The following is a 24,238-nucleotide window of genomic DNA, read 5'->3' as shown; positions in this document are numbered from 1 at the left end:
TTACTGTACGACCACTGACATCGGTTCTCTTCCTTGCCTTGTTATTGAAAAGCTTTTAAATATCGATCCGATTTGCTTTAAAGTAAGGCAAAGGCATAAGGACATGCTTTCTGGGATTATTACATTGACTAATCCCCCCCAGGTTTCTATTGTATCGCCCAAGACTAACCATGAAATTGGCTATATGTTTCTTGTATTTACAAGAATAGGTAAGTAAATGTGTATATACGTATATAAATATATAAATATATATAAATAAATTAAAAGATTTTTAACTACAACTTTGCGTTTGTGCAACCATCTGTTCTTCTTCATTCCAGGTGACGACACAGTACGGTCCGCCGCGCAATAAATAACTTCCTTTCAGAGATGTGGCGTTTTTGTGATTTGTAACAATAATGGGAGATATAGCGTGGATGGTGAGAGGAGCAAATAAACAAATACAAATAAAGATAAAGTGTTCAGATTTATGCTATTGAATTAAGGTTTATTGTTCTTGTAAAGTGAAGAAAAGATTCACGATGAGCTCAAAGGTGGATTAAAACCAAACGTGTGGACCCTGGGTTATTTTTTTTATTGTAATTTTTTTAACCTTTTGTGTTTTACTGTTGAGAAAAGAACATTTGAATTAGTGTAGATGGCAGATTAAATAAAAAAAACCCACGAAGAATGGTTGTTGTAAAAGCGTCCTTTTCTCAGCAGTGGCGGAGGTGTTGCCATGACAACAGAAGAGTCAACATGGCGTCACTGCTAACAGAGCCGCTGTTTAAAATCTCGGGACAGGCTCCTCCGCCCAGTAAAAACTTTTACTTTTTCTCTGTCACCAAAACAGAAGTAAGTCAATAACGTATTTTTTCTTTTTCCTTTTTCTTTCTTCATCTCGACCGACCGCTTGCACTATTTAACACGTTCTCTCGGAAAGTCTTTTCTGACTTTGACTATAAAGACTCTTTAACACCAGCAACGTCCGGACAATCTTGGTTTTTCCCTCGGATCAATTGCTCTTGTGTGAATTTGACAGTCTTGTTGACACGGACAGATGATTGATTGAGTTCTCGCCATTGTTGAGGGGGACCACGGGTGTTTTGACACTCGCACAAGATTTTGGGATCTCGTCCAAGTAAACAATAATGCAATAATGAAACACCATATTTTCTTTTCAATAATGCATTGCTTTTTTTTCTTTTTTTTTTAAGGTATACATATAAACAAAGTCATATCCCAATGACCAAAGCAAAATCCAAACATTACTTGATTTACAGCAAAAAATAAACCAATGTTAAACCCCCAGTTCTGATATTTGCTTGCCCAGATCCTTAAATTTTCCATGTGGACATATGTAATATGTGTTTTTGGATGCATTGGTTATAAGTCTTCTTTTTCAATATTTCCTCTCTGTATAATACGTTGAAATAGGTTGCCAAGCTCTACGCTTTGTAAAGGAATTTCATGCATAAAGCATGGGACAATGTGAAAAAATTACTTTTTAATGTACTTTGTCTTAGGGTTGTATTTCCTCCCCATCTTTCTCTTATTATTTTTGAAAAAATGTCTTTTTACATGCTTCAAATAAGCAGCATGGGTGTCGCAGGGACCCCATAAAGGAGATTCCTGATGTTTGGTCGCAATGAAAAGGGGATTTGAAGTTGTACTGAACGTCATCAGTCTCTTGGGGGCCCCCTTCTGGCCACTGAACAGCATCTTACAAACGGCGTCTACCGTTTAGTGTTTGTACACTCTCTGGAGCCCCAGGCATGAGGGGTCTCTAACACTTTCTTGCCCTGACAGATAGATAGATGCGCTAGATTTTCCAACACGTTTCACAGCAGAAGAATCAGGCTGGCTCCTTAGAGGGAGTCTCAACATGTTCTTGTTATTGCAGACAGTGTCTAAGGGATTCTTAAAAGGTTGTTATTGACCTGGATCAATGTCGGCTCTTCCTAAGGGTTCTTGCACTGTAATATTTACTGCCAATGTTAGACACGGGGAATCTATTTGTCTCCAGCGACAATGAAAGACCAGAACTATGGCATAAGCGTTCGACTAAATCAGCTTTGCATGTGCCGATAGGTGTAAATACACAACTTTAAATAGCTCAAGTTGCTCGCTAGTCATGGAAACCAGAAAAAGTATTAGAATTCACGAAGTAGTGAACTCGCAAATTTAGCATGTTCAATGACTCAAACTGCCCAGAACTTGAAGATAATAAAGTTTCCAAGAGTAAAAAAGTACAAGTCAATATTATTACAATATTAATAATATTATTACATTGTTATTACTACCCACTTTTATATATGTATGTCTTAGCTTGACAGACTTGTTTTGTTAATGGGGCGTATATCTATCTATCTATAGGAATCTCCAGGGAAGTCCAAATATTTTATGAATACCTAATATGACTCTGTGATTTACCATCCTCAGGTGATATGGAGGTGGTGGAAGATCTCCATGAGAGCTGTGGACCGCTTCTCTAAACCTGGACAAGTGAAGGAGCCTCTTGAGGATTTCTTGGATGACGCAAAACTGCAGAGTAAGAGCTGTTTCCATATTCACATCTGTGCGTGTGGAATAACGATTACATAAAAAAAAAAAGAAGAAGATCTTTTTCACTTGTCAATACGACATGTCTCATCTAGGAATATTTGTACGATTACTGCCTAGTGTCATAGAGTGGCTGCATATCCTCTCATGTGTAAAATATTTGAAGCTCTGTTGTTTATATCCTCTAAAAAAAAGTATTTTTGCCTTGAATACAAATCAATTTCCTTCTCCTCAGGTGAAGTCGCTATGGTTTTTGGACACCACATCTTGGAGTACTCCAAAGCTTTGTGCCAAGGTCATTATAATTACCTGGAGCTCCTTTCTGACTCTTTAATTCTGCGGGTAATAAGTTACCTGGAGCTCGAGGACGTGTGCCGTCTCGGTCAAACCTCACTCAGGTTCAGGAAGGTGAGTTCCAGAGACGCAGGAAGAAGTTTTACAAAGATGTGCGATTCTGTGTGTTTCACCTTTTGCACATGTTGTCTTGGACCGGTGTATATCAACTATCTGTCAGGAAATGCTCCTTTCTCTGTTTTGATTGGACGTTTTGGAACGATATCGGTACAACGACTCCGTGTGTTTTGGTGGTGAATCCATTTCTCGTTCGCTCCTCCAGCTCTGTGAGTCCGAGGAGTTTTGGGAGCAGGCGGTGCGACGGCGCTGCTTCACCATATCAGCTGAGGCGGCCTCTCTGTCGTCGGAGGTGGGCTGGCGCAGCATCTTCTTCACCGGCAAATTGCAGCTGCAGAAGCTGATCAGCCGCAGGAGGTTGAAGACGGAGACGCCCGATGGCGATTCCTTACAATCCTGTGCCTGACAATTTCCTGGAGCACGCAAAGTACCGTGAAGAAGAAGTACAGAGGAGTACGTGTAGCAGGGCTAGGGCAAACTATAAGTTCAATTAAGCCTAAAATTCTATGTTTGCCTTAATGAGTCAGTAAATAAATATGTAATGATTACAGCAGGGTTTTTTTCATTGTGATATTTATATCCAAGTTTTTTGTATATTTACAGATAAGTCAATAAAATAACAATTTTGGTGCATAGCTTGTATTTATTAAAGCGTTCAGAGTACCAGTGCAGTCTGGCAACTTCAGATGAAGATGAAGGCAAATAATGATAAATCATGCTTGGTAGTACTTTGATACGTCTGACTGATGAAGGAAGTACTAATGGCTAATTACCTTTTGTCCCACTTTATCAGTAATACCAGAGTTTGGATCGACAATTCAGATACCAATGTTGTCAGTGTGCAGATTCACACATTATGAGGAGACGGTGATTGGTTTGTTCTGAAACACGAGCTTCCAGTAATCATCTTACATGGAAAATGATGAACTGATTGAGAGAGATTCAGGAACTGCAGGTTTAAAAGGAGCAGCCTTAGTGGAGAGGTGGCGCTATGAAACGAGCCATTTCTATTCATTCCCCATTGCTTTGGGCCCACTGCATTACAGTAGGGAAGCGCTGTGGTCGTCACATGTTTTTTCCCCTGTTCCATTTCACACTCTTATTTGTATACCCTGAGTAATTAATCAGGTAGAACATTCAGAGCACAAACTTCCCATTAAAAGAAAAAAAAAAAGATTTACTGTAACCCACAAAGTCCGCAGGGGGAGGGAAAATGAAAATGTAAAAATGAAGAAAATTATTTAAAACATGTTTGTTTTTTTACCCCCACACAAATTTCGACTTCAAAACGGAAACAGTGAAAATATTTGACATACATTGTAGGCTGACAAGGCCCGGGCACTGTTACACCGAAATGTAAAGGGATCAACACTTTGCTCATGCTGCTTTCTGACATGAGGGTTAAAGGTCACATCCTCTTTCCGGATTCCTAGAAGACGCGGATAATGTCCTTGGCGTTTTGATGGGATTATGAGTGTAGTGGGTCGTCCTCTAGGGGGCACAAGCTGCCACTGCAGATCATCTCTGCTGTGGTAAACCCATGCTGTCATCCTCTGTGCTCCTGCCTTCATGACTGCCTTTCTCTGGGATTATGATCTTCTGGGGGGGGTGGTGAAAAATATACATTTTGTGCACTTGGTTCGATGGTTGATTAAACAGAAGTGAGTGGCAGCCAACTGTGCTACTGGCCTGCTCCTTGTTTGTTTAAAGGGACATTTCACCACAACTTCCAACTGTAAGAGGTTTTGCGCTGCATTACACTCCCGACTTTTTTTCCTCATTCTGCTTCTCAGCCGATGGAAAACATTTCAGCAAGAGCATTTTTCAACTATGCGATGCCTTGGAGTGTTTACACATACATATTGTTACGATAACGATGTTCTGTTAATTCCAATTCTTTTGTGTGCTACTTGAACACAAAAAAGTACAAGTTAGAGGAAGTCGGCATGTGATTGGCTCAGACGGGGGGGGGGGGTGTGCATGGGTGAGGAGACTGCCTCTTTGTGTGTGTATGTGTGTAAGTGTGTGTGTGTGTCCGGGTGGAGGAGAAGCGATGAAGGAGCAGACGGTTAGTCTGTGCCGTTCTATTAGGTGATAAAGCGGCTTTACAGGCAAGATACTCGTCTTCCTTTCCACCGTCCTGCGGGATGCTACAATAGTAATGCACAGTGACTTTGGATAAGTGACTTTAACCCCTTTGGACCGTCAGTAAATCAATCAGTTTCTGTGAAATCACCAGGTGGACCAGCGGAGGCACCTGATCTAACTAAACCTGAGCAAACACATATAGAGAAACAAGCACACGTGTTCACAGTTAGCGTCAGCTTGCAGACATGGGGAGAACATGCAAACTCCACACAGAAAGGCCCCAGGTCAGACTTGAACCCGTGATCTTCTCGCTGTGAGGCCAGAGCGCTAACCACTGCTGTATACAGACTCCGGAAAAAAATGCAGTCATGTACACAAAAAAAAGTGAACATAGAACTGCTGATTGAAGATTCTAATCAACACAAGAGTAAAAAAAGATAGGAGTGCATTTAAAGGTCCTCATATAATATCTTCATCAGTGATCACATAGACTGTTAATCTGACGGCCTCGTATCTACAAGGCCAATTAATTTCCGCTTTCTCCATAAATGACATACAAACACGCCCCTTCATACACACGTCGTACACTTTCATTCAACGCAGCCTGAGATCAATCTTTGTCGACTGTTAAGACGTCTTCCATTCACTTCTCACTCCTCTTGGGAATGCCTTCAGTTCACCGTTTCTTTTTTCTGAAACGCGGGAGGAGACCATAAGAGGATTGAGTGGAACCACGTAGAAACGACATGATGGACGAGATGAGAATATGTTGTCCATCTTAAACCGTCCTGTCTTCTCAGGCCCGGTTAATCATCCGAAGGTGAAAGAAGCACGTTGGGTAAAGATTGAGCCTCTGAATTAAATTGTGATGAAATGTTTTTCTATGATTGCATAATTCTGTCTCAGAAGGGGTTTTAGTCTTTCTTTGGTGCTCTGGTGTGACTTCATCCCGTATATGTTCGTTTTGGGCAACAGTATGGTTAATGGTGCTGTGATTAAACACTTTGTTTTACAAATTCCCAGACTGGTTCCTGCATGGCTGTTATGTGGATCAGCAGGGATCTTCCGTAGATTAAACCTATAGTGACGTGCAACCTCTCAGCTTACCTGGCTCTCTGCTTTCCCTGACCCCGTAAAAGATGAAACCCACGCCCACCTGTCATCCACTCAGGAGGCTTAACAGCTTCAGTGACACTATGATCCATCTATAACATGGTTGACTTTTGGACGTGCTTGATATTTATGGCACTTGTCTAATTGGCAAAGATGCCCCGTCAAGTAATTCTGTGATATAATGACAGTTTGGTTGAAATATATTGCGAATATAAATTAAATTACGGTTCTTGGCTACTCCTTGCATTGTGTTTTTGCCTTCCTCATTATAACTGCATTTGTTGTGAGGCAGGCAGTCAAAATCCCTCTCATTGATGGTGTTGTAAGACCGGACTCTTCATTGTCGGGTAGCCTTCTCAGCCTTGTGCAGGTCAAAAGTTCTGCGGCCAGAGCTCTACGCTGGCCAGTAAAGCCCTTGATCTTCTGGAGGGCACCGGCAGCTTGAGACCATTTGAGAAAAGATGAGCTAATATTATCCAAGGTTTATCGTACTGAATTAGCCTCCATTATCATGGCCGCAATGCGACGGTACAAGCGAACTGCAATGAAAAAAATAAGAAACGCCTGTTTTATCTTGATTAACAGAGGGGGAAATAACAGTTGAGCTCAGTGACAGAAACGTTAACTTGATAAATATTGTGCGTGAAGTATATATTTCATGTATTCTACTGACTGAATTCTCACAAGACAATATCACAGATTAATAATAGCAACACCGTCGGGCAATTGAAAAGAAATGCCAGTGCTTTTGCAACATCTTTTGGCTTGTCCTCCCTGGTGTGTAGTATCACTATCAGGTATCAGCTCCGTCAGTCGTAGGTTTAACCTCAGTCTGTCACATGATTGAGGTCACTCTCCTCAGGCTTTTTATAAATGGGCCACTAGAAAGAAGCTCTGGCGTGTCGTTGATCTGATCTTGACTCTTTACTTTTGACTGAAAAGAAGGGAGCATATATTTCTGATGGTCAGTGACTGAAAGAAGAAGAATATGTGGTCTCAAGACCTTATCAAGTTTTGCATTTACTAATGAATGGAATATGCACTATATCGTTTTTTTTTCTTTCCTTTTACGTAGAAAGTAGTACGTTTGCAGGTTTCCAAAGCGGAGTGCAGATATCCACTTACATTGATATATTTGAAATCCAAATACGTGAAGTTCACATGCATTAATAGCGCCAACCTAATGAGAGGACTGAGATCCTGCAATATTCTGGATTATTGCCTTCTGTGTGCCTTGGAATTAATATTTATTACTGCTTCATGTTGTACTGATCTGTAGATTTTAATATTTTGTGTTAAGGATCACGGTTGGAATTTCAGTCAGGATTTATTCAAGCAGCTGTTTTAAACAGTGTTTCATATTGAGGATAAATTGCAGGACTGATAACTTGAGGACAGAAAAAGAAGCTGATGGGATCCAGTGTGAGCTCACTATGGTACCCACTCTGTTGATAACGGAAGGAGGAAAGAAAATAGCAGTAGGGCGCAGTCGGTTGCCTGACTGAAGATATTCTATTAGTATAACACATACTAAAATTAATACAATCTTGCTGTTGATGCTAAGATATTATTATATTCTTTTTTCTTTTTCTTTTTAAATCCTTGGTATATTTTCATTAAACTACAAACTGCTAATTCATATTTTACTTTTGCCAAAAGACGTCTTGCTGATTTATTTGTGACTCCATGCTAAGTGCATAGTCAACAGAAAGCACTGGATCACTGTTAGACTGAACATCATGAACAAACATGGAGGGCCACAAAGCTTCTTATGGCAGAGCCCGCTTACGATTCCCTTTCTGTGCACAGCATCCTTGAATAGACCACACAAAGATCCTTAAGCTAAAATCCCTCCCTGGTATTTAATTCTAAATGAGTAATTACTGGGTGTGTCAGTGTGTCTTAGGTTTTCAGGAAGGCTGGGTGAAGGAGCTTATTTGCAAGCTGGCTGTAGAGCAAATACCATTCTCACAGAGACGTACGCGTCGTGGAAGGAAGAGCCATCGGCAGCCGGTGAAGAACCCAGTCACTTAGGGGGGAAAGACCACATACAGCCGCCAAGATGTGCGACATGGGGGGATTGGATAACCTGGTGGCCAACACGGCCTACCTGAAAGCCCAGGGTGGTGACGACAAGGAGATGAAAAAGCGCCGTCGAAGCTTGTCTCTCCCCAAACCCGATCAGTGTGTTACGGTACGATCTGCCATCGAAAAGGACTTTTCAATGATATGTGAAAGACAACCTATTGGAAAAAAATTCTTCCGTGAGTTCCTGGCAAGTAACCATGAATTCAAGAATGCGGCTGACTTCCTGGATGACATGTATGACTGGGACCTGGCGGAAGGTGCAAACAAAGACAAGGCGCGCAAAGCCATCATGACCAAGTACTGCAAGGCTGACTCCAAGAATTTCCTGACCTTCCTCACCGGAGAGTCTGCCGAAAAGTGCAAGACTGTCACGGATGCCAATTTTGAAGATGTGATGAAAAACAAGGTCCAGGAGGGTGTGAGAGAATTTCTGAAAAACAAACCCTTTTCAGACTTCCAAGCCAGTCCTTTCTTTGATAAATTCCTGCAGTGGAAAGAATACGAGAAGCAACCTATCAGCGACAAATACTTTTATGAATTCCGAACTCTGGGAAAAGGAGGCTTTGGTGAGGTAAGCATGCAAATGTCTCGAGATAAAAGTGTTTCGGAAACATACACTATAAACTTTCAACACTGGGATAATACTCAATTTTTCCTCAATGTTCAGTGAAATTCCGTCATATCACTTAAATATTAACTGAGGTAATGAAACAAGTTAAGAGCCACAAAAGATAAAGATATTATCAATAAAAAAAAAGTAAAACTACATAATTTGTATAAGAAAGTGTGTTAATTATATTGGCTACAAGAATATATAATAAGAGCATGTTCTTATAGACCAGAAAACATGGTTGACAGTTTTAAAAGATGATTTATCTATCTATCTATCTATCTATCTATCTATCTATCTATCTATCTATCTATCTATCTATCTATCTATCTATCTATCTATCTATCAGTAGAAAAGGAGTGATAATGACAGTAAATGTTTAGTTAAAGACGTGAGTGAGACGGATGGCAGAGTGGGTGCCAAGACACAGCTGGCAAAGATCAAGTGAAGGTGACATCTTGAACCAAATGTCTTGCCTTAATCTCTTCCACTGACTGCAAATCAGACTCGGGGTTTAAGAGAAATCTATCAAACTGAGTCAAAACAAATCTCCCTTCAAGAGGACGGATATTGTCGTCGATTGTATGAATCGTGAAATCGTGGCATTTATGAAGCAACAGATTTAAGAGTCAGAGTGGTAAGCATATCGATTCTATTGGATATATAGCGACTATACTGAAGTAAACACCTGATTGTCTTTTTTTTTTTTTAAATCTATATCTTTCAGAGGGTTTTCTTGGCGGTGACATATTTTCTGTTAGATTGTAATGTTTAGTGCAGCTCGGGGGTGAGCGCTGCCCACAGATGTGTTTGTCAGCCTGCTTACTCAAAGGCCAAACGTAACACATGAACCACCTGTAACAACTAATCCCATTTTCAAATAAATAATTGACTCGTCTGTGTCCAGGTATGTGCTGTTCAGGTCAAGAACACGGGCCAGATGTATGCCTGCAAGAAGCTCTGTAAAAGGCGGCTGAAGAAGAAGGGAGGCGAGAAGATGGCCCTGCTGGAAAAGAAAATCTTGGAGAAGGTCAACAGCTTGTTTCTGGTCAACTTGGGCTACGCGTACGACACCAAGACCCACCTGTGCCTTGTCATGACCCTGATGAATGGAGGAGACCTCAAGTATCACATTTACAACATTGGTTATGATGGCAAAGGTGTGGACAAGGGCATCGAGATGAAGCGCATCATCCACTACACGGCGCAGATCACCACTGGCATTCTGCATCTGCATGACATGGATATTATCTACCGTGACATGAAGCCGGAGAACGTATTGCTGGACAGCCAAGGCCAGTGTCGACTCTCAGATTTGGGTCTGGCCATCGAACTTGTTAAAGAGAAGACTGTCACCCAGATGGTAAGTAAATGTACACACAACAGTGTCGAGCTGGTTGCAGAGACAAACCATGTTCTACACGTTTCATGCAATTGAATTCACCTCACGCTAGAGGATCTAGCTAAGTGATGTCTGCACTGACAGATTTGATATTATATACATATAAAAAAAAAAAAGACTATTCCTGAGGTGTAAAATACGCCAAAACGCTTTATTTCTTAATACTTTATTCAGGTGATCATCTTCATAGTATAAATACATGTACTAAAAAGCACCAATAAACAGAGTCCATCACTTGTCAAGTGCCCCGTTATCTTCCTCTCTTCCCTGTCTGTGTCCTCTATTTGTATATGAGGTAGGAGCTAAAAACTGATCCCAGGTTCTGGACAGACTGTCAATCTTAGCAGGGTTTTCACTTTAAATCCGGACAGGGATTACGGGATCGCCGAAAAGATCTGTGCAATGTGAATCCATTATATAACTCATTTGATCCTTTAGCAGTCAGATTATTGCTTGGCCATTTATAGGACACCGTTTTGCTCAAAGGCCTCAGACCTTAGACAGGTTATAATTGACAAACACAGACACTGTGTTGTCAAATAGCTCCTGATATTACACTACTATGGGAGCTACCTGAATGTAAATGTCCCAGAATAAACTATTATTGCAATTTTCTAGAGGGATGTGGGACTCGCCGCGTGTTGTCACGCTTCCTTTAATATTGTACAATACTCAAGGTATATTACAAAAAGAGCTGAAGCAGTTTGTACGAGGGTTTCTTTGGGCTTACTTGCAGGAGCAAAGAGTAAGCCCCCAGCTCTATGAAAGTCCAATAAGCTCATTATCCAGCACACTGATGCTCCTCTGCCGGCCAGAATGACTGGGCCAACCTCAAGCAAGCAGGGCTGGCTTTGCCCCCGTAATCCTCTTAGTGGGCATTACACAAGTCTGTCTCTGATTAGATTGACAGATCCAGGTAAAAGTTACACTGGATATGTTTAGACATTTGAGTTTACAAACAGATTGATATGCTCCGGCTTATTTAAAATCTGTCAAATATCAACGCTCACATGGGAAACAACACTTTGTGCAGCTGAAGGCGACGGTGCCGTTGTTCGGTTGATTGAATTGCCTTGTAGTAAATATCAAAATTAAAAGAAGCTTGGCATTTACGGTCATTTTTAATAGAGACTCATACATGGACCATGTAATCACTAATTACATCATACAACCCGATGTCCTGAGTCTGGTGTGACTCTTGTGAAAGCAAAGATCAAGAAGCCACCAGTCGTGCTGAGTGGTCACATCTTCACATACAGACTGTAACGTCACTATTCAGGTCACTTTAAGGGTCGACCAAAAATAAAACATGCCAACTACACACTCTGACCATTTTGATCATTTTAATCGTGTAAAGTATTAACTGAAAAACCCTTGAGCGCATGTCTCCTTCGGTGCTGCTACATTCAAACGATGTAACGACAGTGCATTAGCACTCATGACGATTTGCTTGTCGTGACAAACAGCGAGTGACCTGTTAATGGCGCGTGTTCATTTTTGAACACAGTTGTTATATTTGGGCGCATTTCTCAGAGTGGCATAAGCATCCAGAAACGGCCGGCCTTTATATAAGAGGCTGGACAACTCTGTCGGTGTGTAGACACATACAACTCTTGACAGGTCGTAGGCTTAGCATTAGGATTAAGCTCCTGCGCCGAGGCCACAGGTGAGGTCATATAGAGGAGGGAGGTGACCTCGGGGTGAGGCAGAAGGGCAGGGAGAAAGTCCAGTTACAGTGGGAAAGGAACCATAGGCACCGGAGTGGGAAAAAAAAAGAGTAGTGGAAAGCCTTGATTAGGATGTTTGGATCTGTATTTTCTATAAAGGGTTTGGAAAACATCTAAAGCATAAAACACATTGTCTAAATTTGCATTTGTTTGTTGATATATCATGTAAAACATATAACTGGTGTGAATAAATAATGATCTCTGTACGTGCTTTGAGTCAGCTTTATAAATCCAAGGTATTATTATTATTACTATTATTACTATTATAGGTGAATCACATACATATCGTTGATTTCATCCTGCTCCTACCTCCTCTCTCTCGATCAGGCCGGTACCGGGGCCTACATGGCTCCTGAGCTCCTGTCGAAAACTCCATACAGGACATCAGTGGACTGGTGGGCCCTGGGCTGCAGTATCTATGAGATGGTTGCCGGCTACACCCCCTTTAAAGGCCCGGAGAGCAAGAAGGAGAAGGTGGAGAAGGAGGAGGTGCAGCGGCGCATCCTTAATGAGGAGCCAAAGTGGGAGCACAAGTGCTTTGATGCCACTACCAAAGAAATCATCCAGCTCTTCCTCAAGAAGAAAATTGAGGAGCGCCTGGGCATGAGGTAACAAGTGCTTCTATTCTGTTCAGGTATAAAGAGGCTCTGACCGATTTCACAGTTGATCCATATATAATGCTGGATCCAAAAAGGTTATGACATTACAGAGTAAGAAATGTATTGGCTTCCTGATACAAAGGACTTGACAAAACTACTGGTGACCATTGTACACATATCTACAACACAGCAGCATAGTTTTAAAATAGGATGGTAAAGCTGTTTTTTCCCCTCCTTTATTTTTCTTATAGGAACAACATGGAAGATCCCAGGAAGCACCAGTGGTTCAAGACCATCAACTTTCCTCGGCTGGAAGCAGGGCTGGTGCCTCCTCCGTGGGTCCCGAAGCCCAACGTCGTCTATGCTAAGGACACTGGCGACATTGCAGAGTTCTCTGAGATCAAGGGCATTGAGTTTGATGCCAAGGACGACAAATTCTTTAAGGAGTTCAGCACCGGTGCCGTGCCCATCCAGTGGCAGCAGGAGATGATTGAAAGTGGACTCTTTGATGAGCTCAATGATCCAAACAGGAAAGAGGGCGCAGGAGGTTTTGATGATGAGAAGAAATCCGGCACATGTATAGTGCTGTGAGCAGCTACATTAGATATCAATTACCAGTAATAACGCTCAATCATTTATCTTCTCAATAACAAATAAGATGTAAAAAAAAAAAAAAAGAGAGATCATATATTGGAGAGGTGAGAGTCTTTGCTGAGAAAGGTGCACCGTCCCGCTCTTACAGGGGCGCTCAGGGTTCAGCGGTCATCTGCTCTTGCGCCACAGTTCAACAAAATATGAAGGATGGAAGGATGTTTTTCAACTTCCTCTCCTTGGTTGTCTCCAAGGTGTGTGTATGTAACATTGTAGACTTGCCACATGCTGCGTGAATGACTGTAGGAATACGTTTGATAAAGTTTCTTCATTGGGACTATATCTTAGGAGTACTTGAAAGTTCCGGGTCCTAGAAATACTCTATTACTGTGAAATTCTCTAAATTCCATAACCAGTTTGTTACACTAAATATGATACTCAAATTGGTGAAACACAAAGCCACTGAATGGCGTTTTATGCATGAATGGCTCTTTATTAATTCCTCATTTAATTTACATGGGAGTGAATATCCCACTACCCAGCACTGTAGTTTTGTACATGAAAATAATAATAAAGAGATTGTATGTATTGTATATATAAAGTACAAAGTATGTATATTATAAATATATGCACAGAGAGAAAAGAAAATATAAATATTTAGAATTGTTTTAAAGAAAATGAAGAATACCAGTCATCTATTCCCTGAGTCTCTCTATCATTGGTGCTAAAAGGCTCAAAATAGTGAGAATTGAAGATTCTAGCCCTGGAACGTTAGGAGGAAACATGAGAGAAGCAGGTCAATGCTGCTTATGAAGGAGAAACATTTAGAGGAGTTGGGCATTAAATTCCTGCACCAGGAATGGGAAAGTTTTCATTGTCCTTGGCCCCAAAACACTGTGATGATTCAGGGCTTCAATTGTATCTTGGGATGAGTATGAATAATTCAACATAGCCTGATTAAGAAGAAAAGATCCCACTCAGTGATTCCTGATTCTAGTTTAAAAAACTTGGTTAGTTTAAAAAACAAAAAAAAACAAAACTCTTAAGATACTTATTTTTAAAAGTCCAGCTCTTGGGCAGGGTTGAGTTTCTACAGGTAACGTATGTTCTAAATATGTTGGATATGTATTTGTAAATAAAAACAGGAGAGGACCTGGTACAGGTAGAAATATCAAAACATAAAGCAGATTGTTCCTTGAAACTTGTATCATGTGAATAAAATAAGCTATATGTCTTTTAAAATGTGTTGTTCCTCTGATAATTAACATTCATATATTGTCATTTGTTGTCGCTACGACGCTTAATCCCATGCTACCTCCAGGAACCAGTCCAAATAGTTAAGTCTGACGCATGTACTCGGGGCTATATATAACCATGGAGAAAGCGCCGCAGAGGACTCTGGAGTAAAAAAACCTAAAAATGTCAGCTACATTAATCTTGCTCAGGATGCTGACTACAGCCGGGCTGTTCTTGAGGCTGCCGCAAATTGGCAAGTTCAACTCTTAGCTGATAAGGCGATAACCAGTGTTATCCTTGCGCCTCCTTTGCTTAAATCAGCTTCAAATCCCATCAGGTTCTGTAGTATTTCAATGCTATTGCCAACTGAAGGGTCCAGGCAGACATCGGCAGCTGACCTGGAAAACCTCCTTGAACAAGGTTTCGGGAGTAAAAATGTCTTTGTGAGGTGTGGCTGATGTTTGAAGGCAATGCGACAAATTGGTCAATTTACCTGCAAGTCCTGGGATTGACAGCTGAAGGCAGGGAACTCACCGGTGCAAAACAATGGCACATCAAGCGAAGACAATCGTTTTTCTACAGCTCTTGCGAAGTTTTGCAGCATCTTGCAATAATGTGAGAGAAGTGAAAGAGTGACAAATATCTGATTGGTACGTTAATTTTATCTCCGGCAGCGCTTGTTTACAGCGGGCTACTTCAAGGACGGTAAGAGCTTAGGAGACATTAGGGTGGATTCCTTCTTCAGCTAAACCCCAGGAGATTATCTCACATATAGCAGGACCTGGGAACAGACTGCCGTTGACAGTGACGGCCTGAGGAGCACTGCGAGAGCTGGACAGGTGGTGGTGCTGTGAAATCAAAACAGACACGTGGGACAACGACTTTCTTTACATTTTTATCCTGATATGAGGGAGTGCAGTTACAGGCCCAAGCTTCTATTTGTGTCACTTCCTTCCAAGACTCAATATGACAGAAAATATCAATGACGTCATCGCGAGTGACACTTATACTGTCATTAGTAAAAATATATATTGATTGAATATTTAGATTATTTGAGCAACATCAAACAATTTTAATGCCTTTTGGGAACATCATGTGGGCCGAGTTCAAGCTCAGCTGTGAACTGTAACCTTGAACTACCCCCCTTTGCAATTATCCAAATATACCACACCTTCTTCTGCCTTAAAATACGTCTGCACTATCTGTAATTCAAGGCCCTAAATTTATGTCCCTCCGGTAACGTCTGCCCCCACAGGTCAGTGTACGTTTTCTCTCTCTCGAAATTACTTCTCTCAATGTAACCCATCCGATGCGTAGTTTGCCTGAACTGTACATGCCTGGAACAGTGGCTGCCATGGTGGCGTGCCCGGGGTCCAGCAGGGTGTAGCAGGGTGCAGCGGGGTGCAGTGGGGTGCAGCAGAGAAAGTCCGTTGTGAGTTTATTATAACAACACAAACTTTGAAACTATGAACAACACACACCCAAAAAAAAATATCACATTCTTGTACCAGAAACATTTCAGTCTGACCAACATTGTTGGGTCACATATGTTGATTTATATGATATATCATAGATACAATATAGAATGATGAGGTTAAGATGACAGACAAAGTCAAATCTCCTCATAATGTCTGACACGGTGGAAACCACTGCCGTTTGTAATTGTATTGATTAGAATAATTCAGCATCCCTCACTTACCACCTCAGCCTTCCTGCAGTCACCTGTGCCCTCTGACAGCACCAGCCCAGGGATGCTTTCACTCACAGCTTGCTCCGCCAGACTTACTTGTGGCTCCCTCCTGTGGCTGCAGGTTTAGGCTGCTCTCACCAAGAGAGAACTTCTGCACTGGATGAGAAAGAGGCGCCAAACATACCTCGACAGATGTAAATCTCTGGTTTTCATGGCACAGAAACCTTTGATGGTTGCCGCTGTTCTACAAATGATATAACAATAAAAAAAACTGTTCATAGAATGTATCCATCAATCTGTTATACCGCTTTATTAAGCTCAGGGTTGCAGGGCGCTGGAGCCGCTCGCACCTTCAGGCACAAATAACCCTCAAAATACACATTTCTGGATTGTGGGAGGAAATGGTGGAGAACATGCAAACAACTTGATCCCCAATGAAACCAAGTGAAGTAAGAATGTTAAATCTGACTGCTCCAACAACGTCTTGAGAAAGATCCTGTTTTGAAACATTGACATTTTGAAGTCCTTCTTAGGAAAAATGGGTTATATATGGATTAATTTACAGATACAAAGCAAGTAATTCATGTAAATGTATCCATTCATGTGGCAGTTGAATCTTCCTTGGACACATCAGTTTTTTTCTGAATACAAGAATGATTGAAATGATCCACATCCAGGACCTGGGTTCAAACCCTGGCTGTGGCAGGAAAAACATCTGGTGTAAAAACCAGTGAAGTCCATGGTACAGCTTAATGAGACTCACTGTGATTGGATACAATTTTTATATATATATATATATATATATATATATATCTTACCATGAGTTAAGACAGAAGAAGAGAAGAAAAGGTTGTTGTTTTTTTCTTCAAAATCACTTTTATTCCACAATTTATTTCATCAGGTCTTAAGGCACCCTGAAGAGATGTTACAAGTTGTTCTTTCAAATGCGGGTTCCTTTTAAGACTGTGTAAACATAGCTTTGAATAAGATAATTTCCTGTAAATCTTTGCTTAAATTATTTCTTTACAGTACACAGACATTGTGTTTTGTGACAAAAATACAGTGTGAATTAAGTAAATATGGTAGATAGTGTTTATATATATACATTGAAGAGTAATAGATTGGCAGACAATCAGATCAACAGGCTGAAGAAGAGAGAAAACTAACAAACAATCTTTGAGACCCAGATAGATATACAGATCACGTAGAGATATACAGTACATAGTTACAGTGAACTCTTTATTTTCGTAATGCTTTCCCCAGTTCCTCTTCGTCCTGAAAGCAATTTTTACACTGTGTTTGTCGCCTCTATCCACAATCAACTCGCAGCACCCCGCGAGGTGGAGCGGGACAACTTCACCGAGTCCTGCCTGGCTCACCCACATGTTGGCTATTGCAAGTGGAGAGGTGAGGAAACAGGAAGACGGGCAGACAGACAGACGGACATGCAGACAGACAGACGGACAGACAGCACAAGACCGGGTTGTGGCCATGCAGACCACAACACATAAATCTATCTATAGTTCCCTAAATATGGTAAGGTTCACAATGTATTTATAGTAGAAAGGGACTTTGTAGTTGGCATTTCATATACAGGGATACAGTGGCTATACTTGATTATCAAGGTACGTTCCTATGAAGTCTTTGTGATGTGCAATGAGTAATGTCAATACTCTGGCGACGTGTTGGATGATGTTCTACTTTCTCAATTATACTACACAGCAAGATAAAAATCCTCTCAACACCAGTGATAATACTGTCCTTCATACAGTTTAAGAGATGAAAACAACACACTCTTCCTGGCTGCAGGAAGCTCTAAAATAATCATAAAAATCTTGTCTCAGCAATTACACAACAGCTCCGAATGTCTTGGTTGCAATGGCTATAAGTTATCTAATCACATCAATTCTAAAAACCCAAAACAAAAAAAACAAGAAAAAAAATAACGCGCGAGGAGGATGAGCAGTGCAACAAGTGAATGCGGGGATGGATGGATGGATGGAAAGACGGAAGGATGGAAGTATGAATGGATAGGGTCAGGCACAGAGCCTTGTTCTTGGAATCTTTGAGGAGGTCAGCAAGGAGTCACGAAGGAAAGAAGAGCCAAAAAAAACCCGTCAACAAAGCAGCATTTGTGATCACTGTACGACTGGCTGTCCTACAGGGAGCCAAACTCGTCTGAGAAAGACGTGGTTTTTTTTTTTGTTTTTTTTCAACATCTCAAAGGGCCGCCTTTATGACTTCATTTGGCACTTCCCTCCTTTCTTAAAAAGATTTTTTCCAAACATGAATCCTTAGCAAACACGGGCAGCCTCAACTGGTTTCATTTCTAAAGGGCCGTCTCGGTCATTACTCCACAACCTTGATCCTGAAGGTGACGCGGCCCAGGAACTTGTCCCTCTCGTCATTGTTGCGTAGGTTTGAGCCGTCTACCCTGCACTCCACAGACAGCTCCTTGTTGTAATCCTCCTTGGTGAGCAGCAGCTTCACGGCCACCAGGGGCTGCACGTAATTCTCCTGCATGGTGGAAGAGACATCGGTCAGTCAATAACACATGAAGGTGAGCTACTGGACAGCATCTGACCCATCATAAATACTCACGTGGGCTTTCTTGCCATAGTATGGGAAATACATCTTATCAATCCTCCCCTCACTGGGGAAATACTGCATTTGGACGGGGTTTTCTTTCTGCAAAAACAAATGTATATTATTACAATTTTACATAGAATAATTGTAGCTAATGGAAGTTTAATAGAGGACGGTACAATTAGCCCGAGACCACGTGAGAGTGGACATGAAAATGGAAAAGCAAAGACCTTCTGCTGTCAGGGAAGAGATTTAAAGGAAGCAAAAAAAAAAACAAAAAAAAAAACCATGCTCTGGTGAATCACAAAAAGGTGACATTTCAGACTAAAATAATTACACAGATTATACTTGAATTAACTCTAAAAATGGAAAGATGATGGTTTAGAGGAACCTGCGTAATGACCTGTTACATAACAAAATAAAAAAATGTGTTAACACTCACTACTGGCCTTATCCTAAGAATTTACATATTCATCTTACCCTAAAGCCATCAGTGACAGCATGCAGAAAGACACAAGACACAAAAACATACAAAAAGAAGGAAAAAATAAACACAAGATCGACAGAAAGAAAATTGTATGGTAATCCGTGTTTTTTTTAATGGAAGGAGCAAAAAGGAAAAAAATAAATACACATATAAGAATGCATAACATGTCGAATGAAGACTTTACTTTTACTGTGCAGTTGATATAAGGATCCCCAAGTGGCTTCAGACCAATGATCTATGAAGAGAAACGAAGGAGATAAACATGTGAGCCTTTTGCAGGCGAGATCCGAAATTAGAAGGTAATCAAAACATTTATTTTGGGAACTGTCAGCCAGTGGCTGAATGACTGGAAAATGAAAGTGGCCTGGAGAGGAAGAAAGTGATTGAGAACACTTGTTTTCATGATCTATTAATATGTAAAGTGATTTTTTTTTTTTTTTTTTAACTTTCAAAAGCCAGTGTGAATCCATAAGTAGGTTTTACCCTGTTCATTTTCAGAAGCACGCAGGGTTTTCCTTCATGATAGCCGAAGTTGGTGTCGGAGAGGCCGGAGCACACGCTCAGGCTGGCCCTCTGGAAGCGGCAAGCTTTCTTTGTCATGTCGCTGCTGTCATCCTGCAGGAAGTACTCTCCTGCCATGCACTCCTCGTTCCTCTCCTGCTGTGAATCATTGTACCCTGACGGACAGACGGACATGGACGTATAAAGATATACAGCAATTTTGTCAATGACCAAAAAAAACCAAAACCATCTTGGAGAGGCGGAGTGGTTTTCAAGTTGTTACAGCTGACTTTCAACCTTTTTCTTATATCAACATGTTAAGAGAGAAGGGCTCTTACTTTGCAGGAAGGTCTCCAGGTGCTCCACATACTGTGCATATTTTAATGGGTCGGATTTGTTGAAAGTGATATCCAATGAATTGGGACGAATCACCAGCCCTGGAACAGACAAACAAAGGTTATTTCAACTCGGAGCAAAAAAAAAAAAGAAGCCGACGCACTGGACGAACGTCTCAAAAACGAAAAACATCCAGCCGACGATCCCCGGTGCTGATATCGGCACAGGAAGAACCCTGAAAACAGATCGATGCAAAAAGCAGCTGTATAATGTAGCACATTATTGTGACAGCGTCTCGTTGGGGCGAGGATGAATAATGGATGCCTGGAAAAGAAATGCTGCCGGTTTACAGTAACTCCAAAACCGCCCTCTCCTCCTGGGTGGTGCGTGTTCGGAGGCACTCACCTGGGTTGGGGACGCGGTCTCTGTACCTCGGCACGTAGTCATCCAGCGTGAGCAGCAACACCCACATGGTGAGGGCGAACATACCAGCCAGGAAACAGTAGAACACCAGGTAGAACAAGAGGATGAGGGCTGGAGGAAGTCAGAGGAATGAACATGGAACAGAAAAAGAGAGGAGATTTAATGAGGAGGGGGGGGGGGCAGTAGGAATGGGCTTCATGTATTAATAATTACAGTTTTTAACTGCACTCAAACCTTTGCCTATTGATTTGCCACATCTTCAGGTTGGAGGATCTTGCATTTTTACTGCACTCCCTCTCTCATAGAAACCATTTTGAATCAAGGAGGCAATGCTACCTTCTGCTAACAAACGTGATGTCATTTTGTTTCACCGGAGACCCCCACTTTTTTTCTCCAAACCAGACAAGATTCGGGGATTATGCTGCAGTGCTTGGAGCGTGTGCTTGCCTCGTTTCGCCAACGCAGGGAGGGGGGGGGGGGTGAGCAGCATTTATGGAGACATCTGACTCAAAATGGTTCACCACCATCCAGCACTTGCACAGCATGGATGCCCTCTAAGTTGACCACAAAAAAAAAAGGGATGGACCCCTCAGCCTCCTGCTGTACACCCCCCCTTTCCCTCATTCCTCCCCAACAGTATCCCACAATGCACCTGCCTGGTGCGTGAAAGAGAAACAGGAGAGAGGGAATCCCATTTGACCTTGACAGGCATGCTAATGTGGGCGGCCATGCAACTGCAATGGAGCATCCCACTGCACAGCAGCACAGGGGCCCAGGCAGCCTGACAATCTGAGCGAGCCTATAGGAGCTGGCTGCTGGAGGGAGGGTGGCCTGTTACTACCTCACTCTGGAAGTAACCGGGGGAATCATTACATAAAATGTATGGCCTGATCAGCTATAGATCCAGCACTGGAATGCTGTAGCACTGTCTCCAGCTATGATTAGGTAATGAGCTGCTTTTATCAGCTTGGGTCTGCACTGCAAATGCAGTTCCAACGATAGCCCTTGTTAATGCAGATGATACACATCAATTGAGAGAGAGAGAGAGAAAAAAATCTCGGATGACTGATCCATCACCTGCTTTGGTCACTTTCTCATGCAGCAAAGAGAGACCAGCTCACACCTTTGATAGCGCCTTTTTTTTTTTTTTTCTTTCTATCTCAGTGAAACAGGCTTCTCCTTTAACACCTTCATGCAGGCCTGCGATGGCTCGTCAGCGATCACATCCACACGGGAGTCATTTCAGCCTCATCTATACAAAGACATGCAGGGCAAGCGCATACAGGCAAGGAGGGCACGTGTCCGTCAATGCTCGGATAATAAGACACGAAGAGGATGTCGGATGAGACACAAGCTCAAGCGAACGCGATGAGACAAGATCCTGAGTGACTCTCCTGTCTAACAAGGGGGGGGGGGGGGGGATCCTTACCCCAGCTGCTGGCCGTGCGCCCCAGCACCTCCCCGGTCCTCGGGTTGTAGAACGAGTCCTTCCAGCTGGACGCGTTCTCCTTGCTGGCCGCTTTATTATCGTCGGTGCTCGCCATGCTGATGTCTGTTGATTTCTTCTTTTTTTCTTTCCAACCCACTTTATGATTTTCAAATGTTTATCCCCCCCCCCTTTTTTTTAATTTTTAATTTTAGGTCCAAACGGTTGCAGTTTATCCTCCCTTTAAAAAAAAAAAAAATGCAGAAAAGCGCAGCGGACGATGTAATGAGGCGAAGAAGCCGGCGAGGCGGCGGTGAGTGGTCGGATCAATGGTTGGGAAGGAGTGGGCGGTGTAGAAAGAGGGAGAGCAGAAGGAGAGAGAAGCTCTGGTGGAACAAAAAAAAAAAAAGCGAGAAGGGGAAGGGGAAGGTGAGGGAGGAGAGAGAGAGAGAGAGAGAGAGAGAGAGAGAGAGAGAGAGAGAGAGAGAGAGAGAGAGAGAGAGAGAGAGAGAGAAAATCAGTGACGTCCACACAAGCCTTGTCGTGGCAGCTGATGCAGTGCGACCAGATGGATGTACATTGGTTAATGACGGAGAGACGCACAGAGACGCACCGTTACGCGCACAAATTATAAATAGAGCGCACACTGTCTTTCTTATCATTAATTATATTGTAATGGCTGTGCACCTTTGGGAAGAGGCTGGGATCTCCATTTAAAAAAAATATATATATATATAAGTATCTGCAGGCTTTGGGATCCTTCAGCACTGACGAGAGAAAAACCCTTCCTCCAAAACAAAACCCCCCCTCCAAAAAAAAACAACAACCAAAAAACAAAATCCTCGCCAATAACGCGCATTTCTCGAGGATTACAGGGACGCAGAGTGATCCTATAGGTTCTACTACAGGTATTTGCTGTCTTATATGGTATTATATTATATAATCCCGATGTGTTTGGAGATTAACTGCGGCTCTGCTGAACACACGTCGGAGGCGTTGAGTCACCAAACCAAAAACCAATCCTTTAAACTGGGGCGCATTTGGACAGCGAAGGACGCACCTCTGATCACTGTACAGAAAGAAAGAGTGCGCACTATGACACACACACACACACACACACACACACACACACACACACACACACACACACACACACACACACACACACACACACACACACACACACACACACACACACACACACACACACACACACAGATAGTATAAGAACACAGACGCCAGTGATCAGCATATTTGCAGCCGATGAGGATTCTATTTGTGACGACTGGTTGAGCATAGATATTTGGGGCATTTGCCAATCCTTGTTGCTATGGCAATTGAGCACTACTGAAACTAGTGCGTGCGTGTGTGTGTGTGTGAGAGAGAGAGAGAGAGAGAGAGCGAGAGAGAGAGTACATGATTGCAAACAGATGTGTCATAGTTAACAGATAACACTTCACTTAGGGTGAATAAGTACAAAGCCTGTTCCTGCATTGTATCAGCTCTACATCCCAATGTGAGCCTCACACGTGATCATTGATGAGCCAGGTCCCACTTAGTTTTGTCAGATATGACCCCGCTTTGGTGAATATGACTGGAAATAAATGAACCGAAAGACTACAGGGCTGGGTTAAATACTAGAAATGGAAAAATGCTCAAGGGCTTAACCTTCAACCCCCTGACACCCCACAGAACATTCCCAGTGTGTCAGGGAGAGAGGAAGAGAGGGGGAGAGCGAGAGAGAGAGAGGGAGAGAGAGAGAGAGCGAGAGAGTGTTATATAATGACCCTTGATTCAGGGTTCAGCTTGCATGGGGGAAGGGGACCGGAGTAGTGGTCGCTCTGCATCCAGTTCCTGCTGTCAGTTTGAATTTGTTGCAAGGCAGGGTCCATCACAACTCATACAATGCAGCACCAGGCACAATACTAGCGCGCGCGCGCGCGCGCGCACACACACACACACACACACACACACACACACACACACACACACACACACACACACACACACACACACACACACACACACACACACACACACACACACACACACACACACACACACACACACACACACACACACACACACACACACACACACACACACACACACACACACACACACTTCACTGATTAGTGTGAGAGCCGCCAGCACTGATTCATGGGCTAGTCCTGTCTGTCTCACACACACACACACACACACACACACACACACACACACACACACACACACACACACACACACACACACACACACACACACACACACACACACACACACACACACACACACACACATACACATACACATACACACACACACACACACACACTCTCCAGCACATTTTTCTCTGTGGAGGCATTCCACTGCAAGCCCAGCACAC

The 24,238-nt window shown here is 42.4% G+C and overlaps 3 protein-coding genes across 3 annotated transcripts; 2 read left to right on the top strand and 1 right to left on the bottom strand.

The window, feature by feature from the left end:
- Positions 1-738: 738 nt before the first annotated feature.
- Positions 739-3,358, top strand: fbxo36b (F-box protein 36b; the record flags this gene model as incomplete). The annotated part of the gene is made up of 4 exons (XM_080503051.1): positions 739-834; positions 2,422-2,530; positions 2,777-2,949; positions 3,158-3,358. The coding sequence occupies 4 exons, from the start codon at positions 739-741 to the stop codon at positions 3,356-3,358; spliced, it is 579 nt and encodes a 192-aa protein (XP_080359177.1).
- A 4,857-nt stretch (positions 3,359-8,215) lies between these two features.
- On the top strand, positions 8,216-13,170 carry grk7a (G protein-coupled receptor kinase 7a; the record flags this gene model as incomplete). The annotated part of the gene is made up of 4 exons (XM_080503773.1): positions 8,216-8,812; positions 9,759-10,214; positions 12,308-12,588; positions 12,831-13,170. 4 exons carry the CDS (start codon positions 8,216-8,218, stop codon positions 13,168-13,170), a joined length of 1,674 nt encoding a protein of 557 aa, XP_080359899.1.
- A 3,813-nt stretch (positions 13,171-16,983) lies between these two features.
- On the bottom strand, positions 16,984-22,029 carry atp1b3a (ATPase Na+/K+ transporting subunit beta 3a). Its single transcript, XM_080503856.1, has 7 exons — positions 21,859-22,029; positions 20,412-20,540; positions 20,009-20,107; positions 19,653-19,846; positions 19,354-19,404; positions 18,698-18,784; positions 16,984-18,613 (listed from the first exon to the last, which is right to left on the bottom strand). Exons 1-7 carry the CDS (start codon positions 21,971-21,973, stop codon positions 18,446-18,448), a joined length of 843 nt encoding a protein of 280 aa, XP_080359982.1. The 5' UTR covers positions 21,974-22,029; the 3' UTR covers positions 16,984-18,445.
- Between the last annotated feature and the right edge of the window lie 2,209 nt (positions 22,030-24,238).

Source organism: Blennius ocellaris (genome assembly GCF_963422515.1).
Source record: "Blennius ocellaris genome assembly, chromosome: 10".
Taxonomy (NCBI): Eukaryota; Metazoa; Chordata; class Actinopteri; order Blenniiformes; family Blenniidae; genus Blennius; species Blennius ocellaris.
Note: the sequence above shows the minus strand (reverse complement) of the source record. Positions and strands in the feature narration are given on the sequence as shown.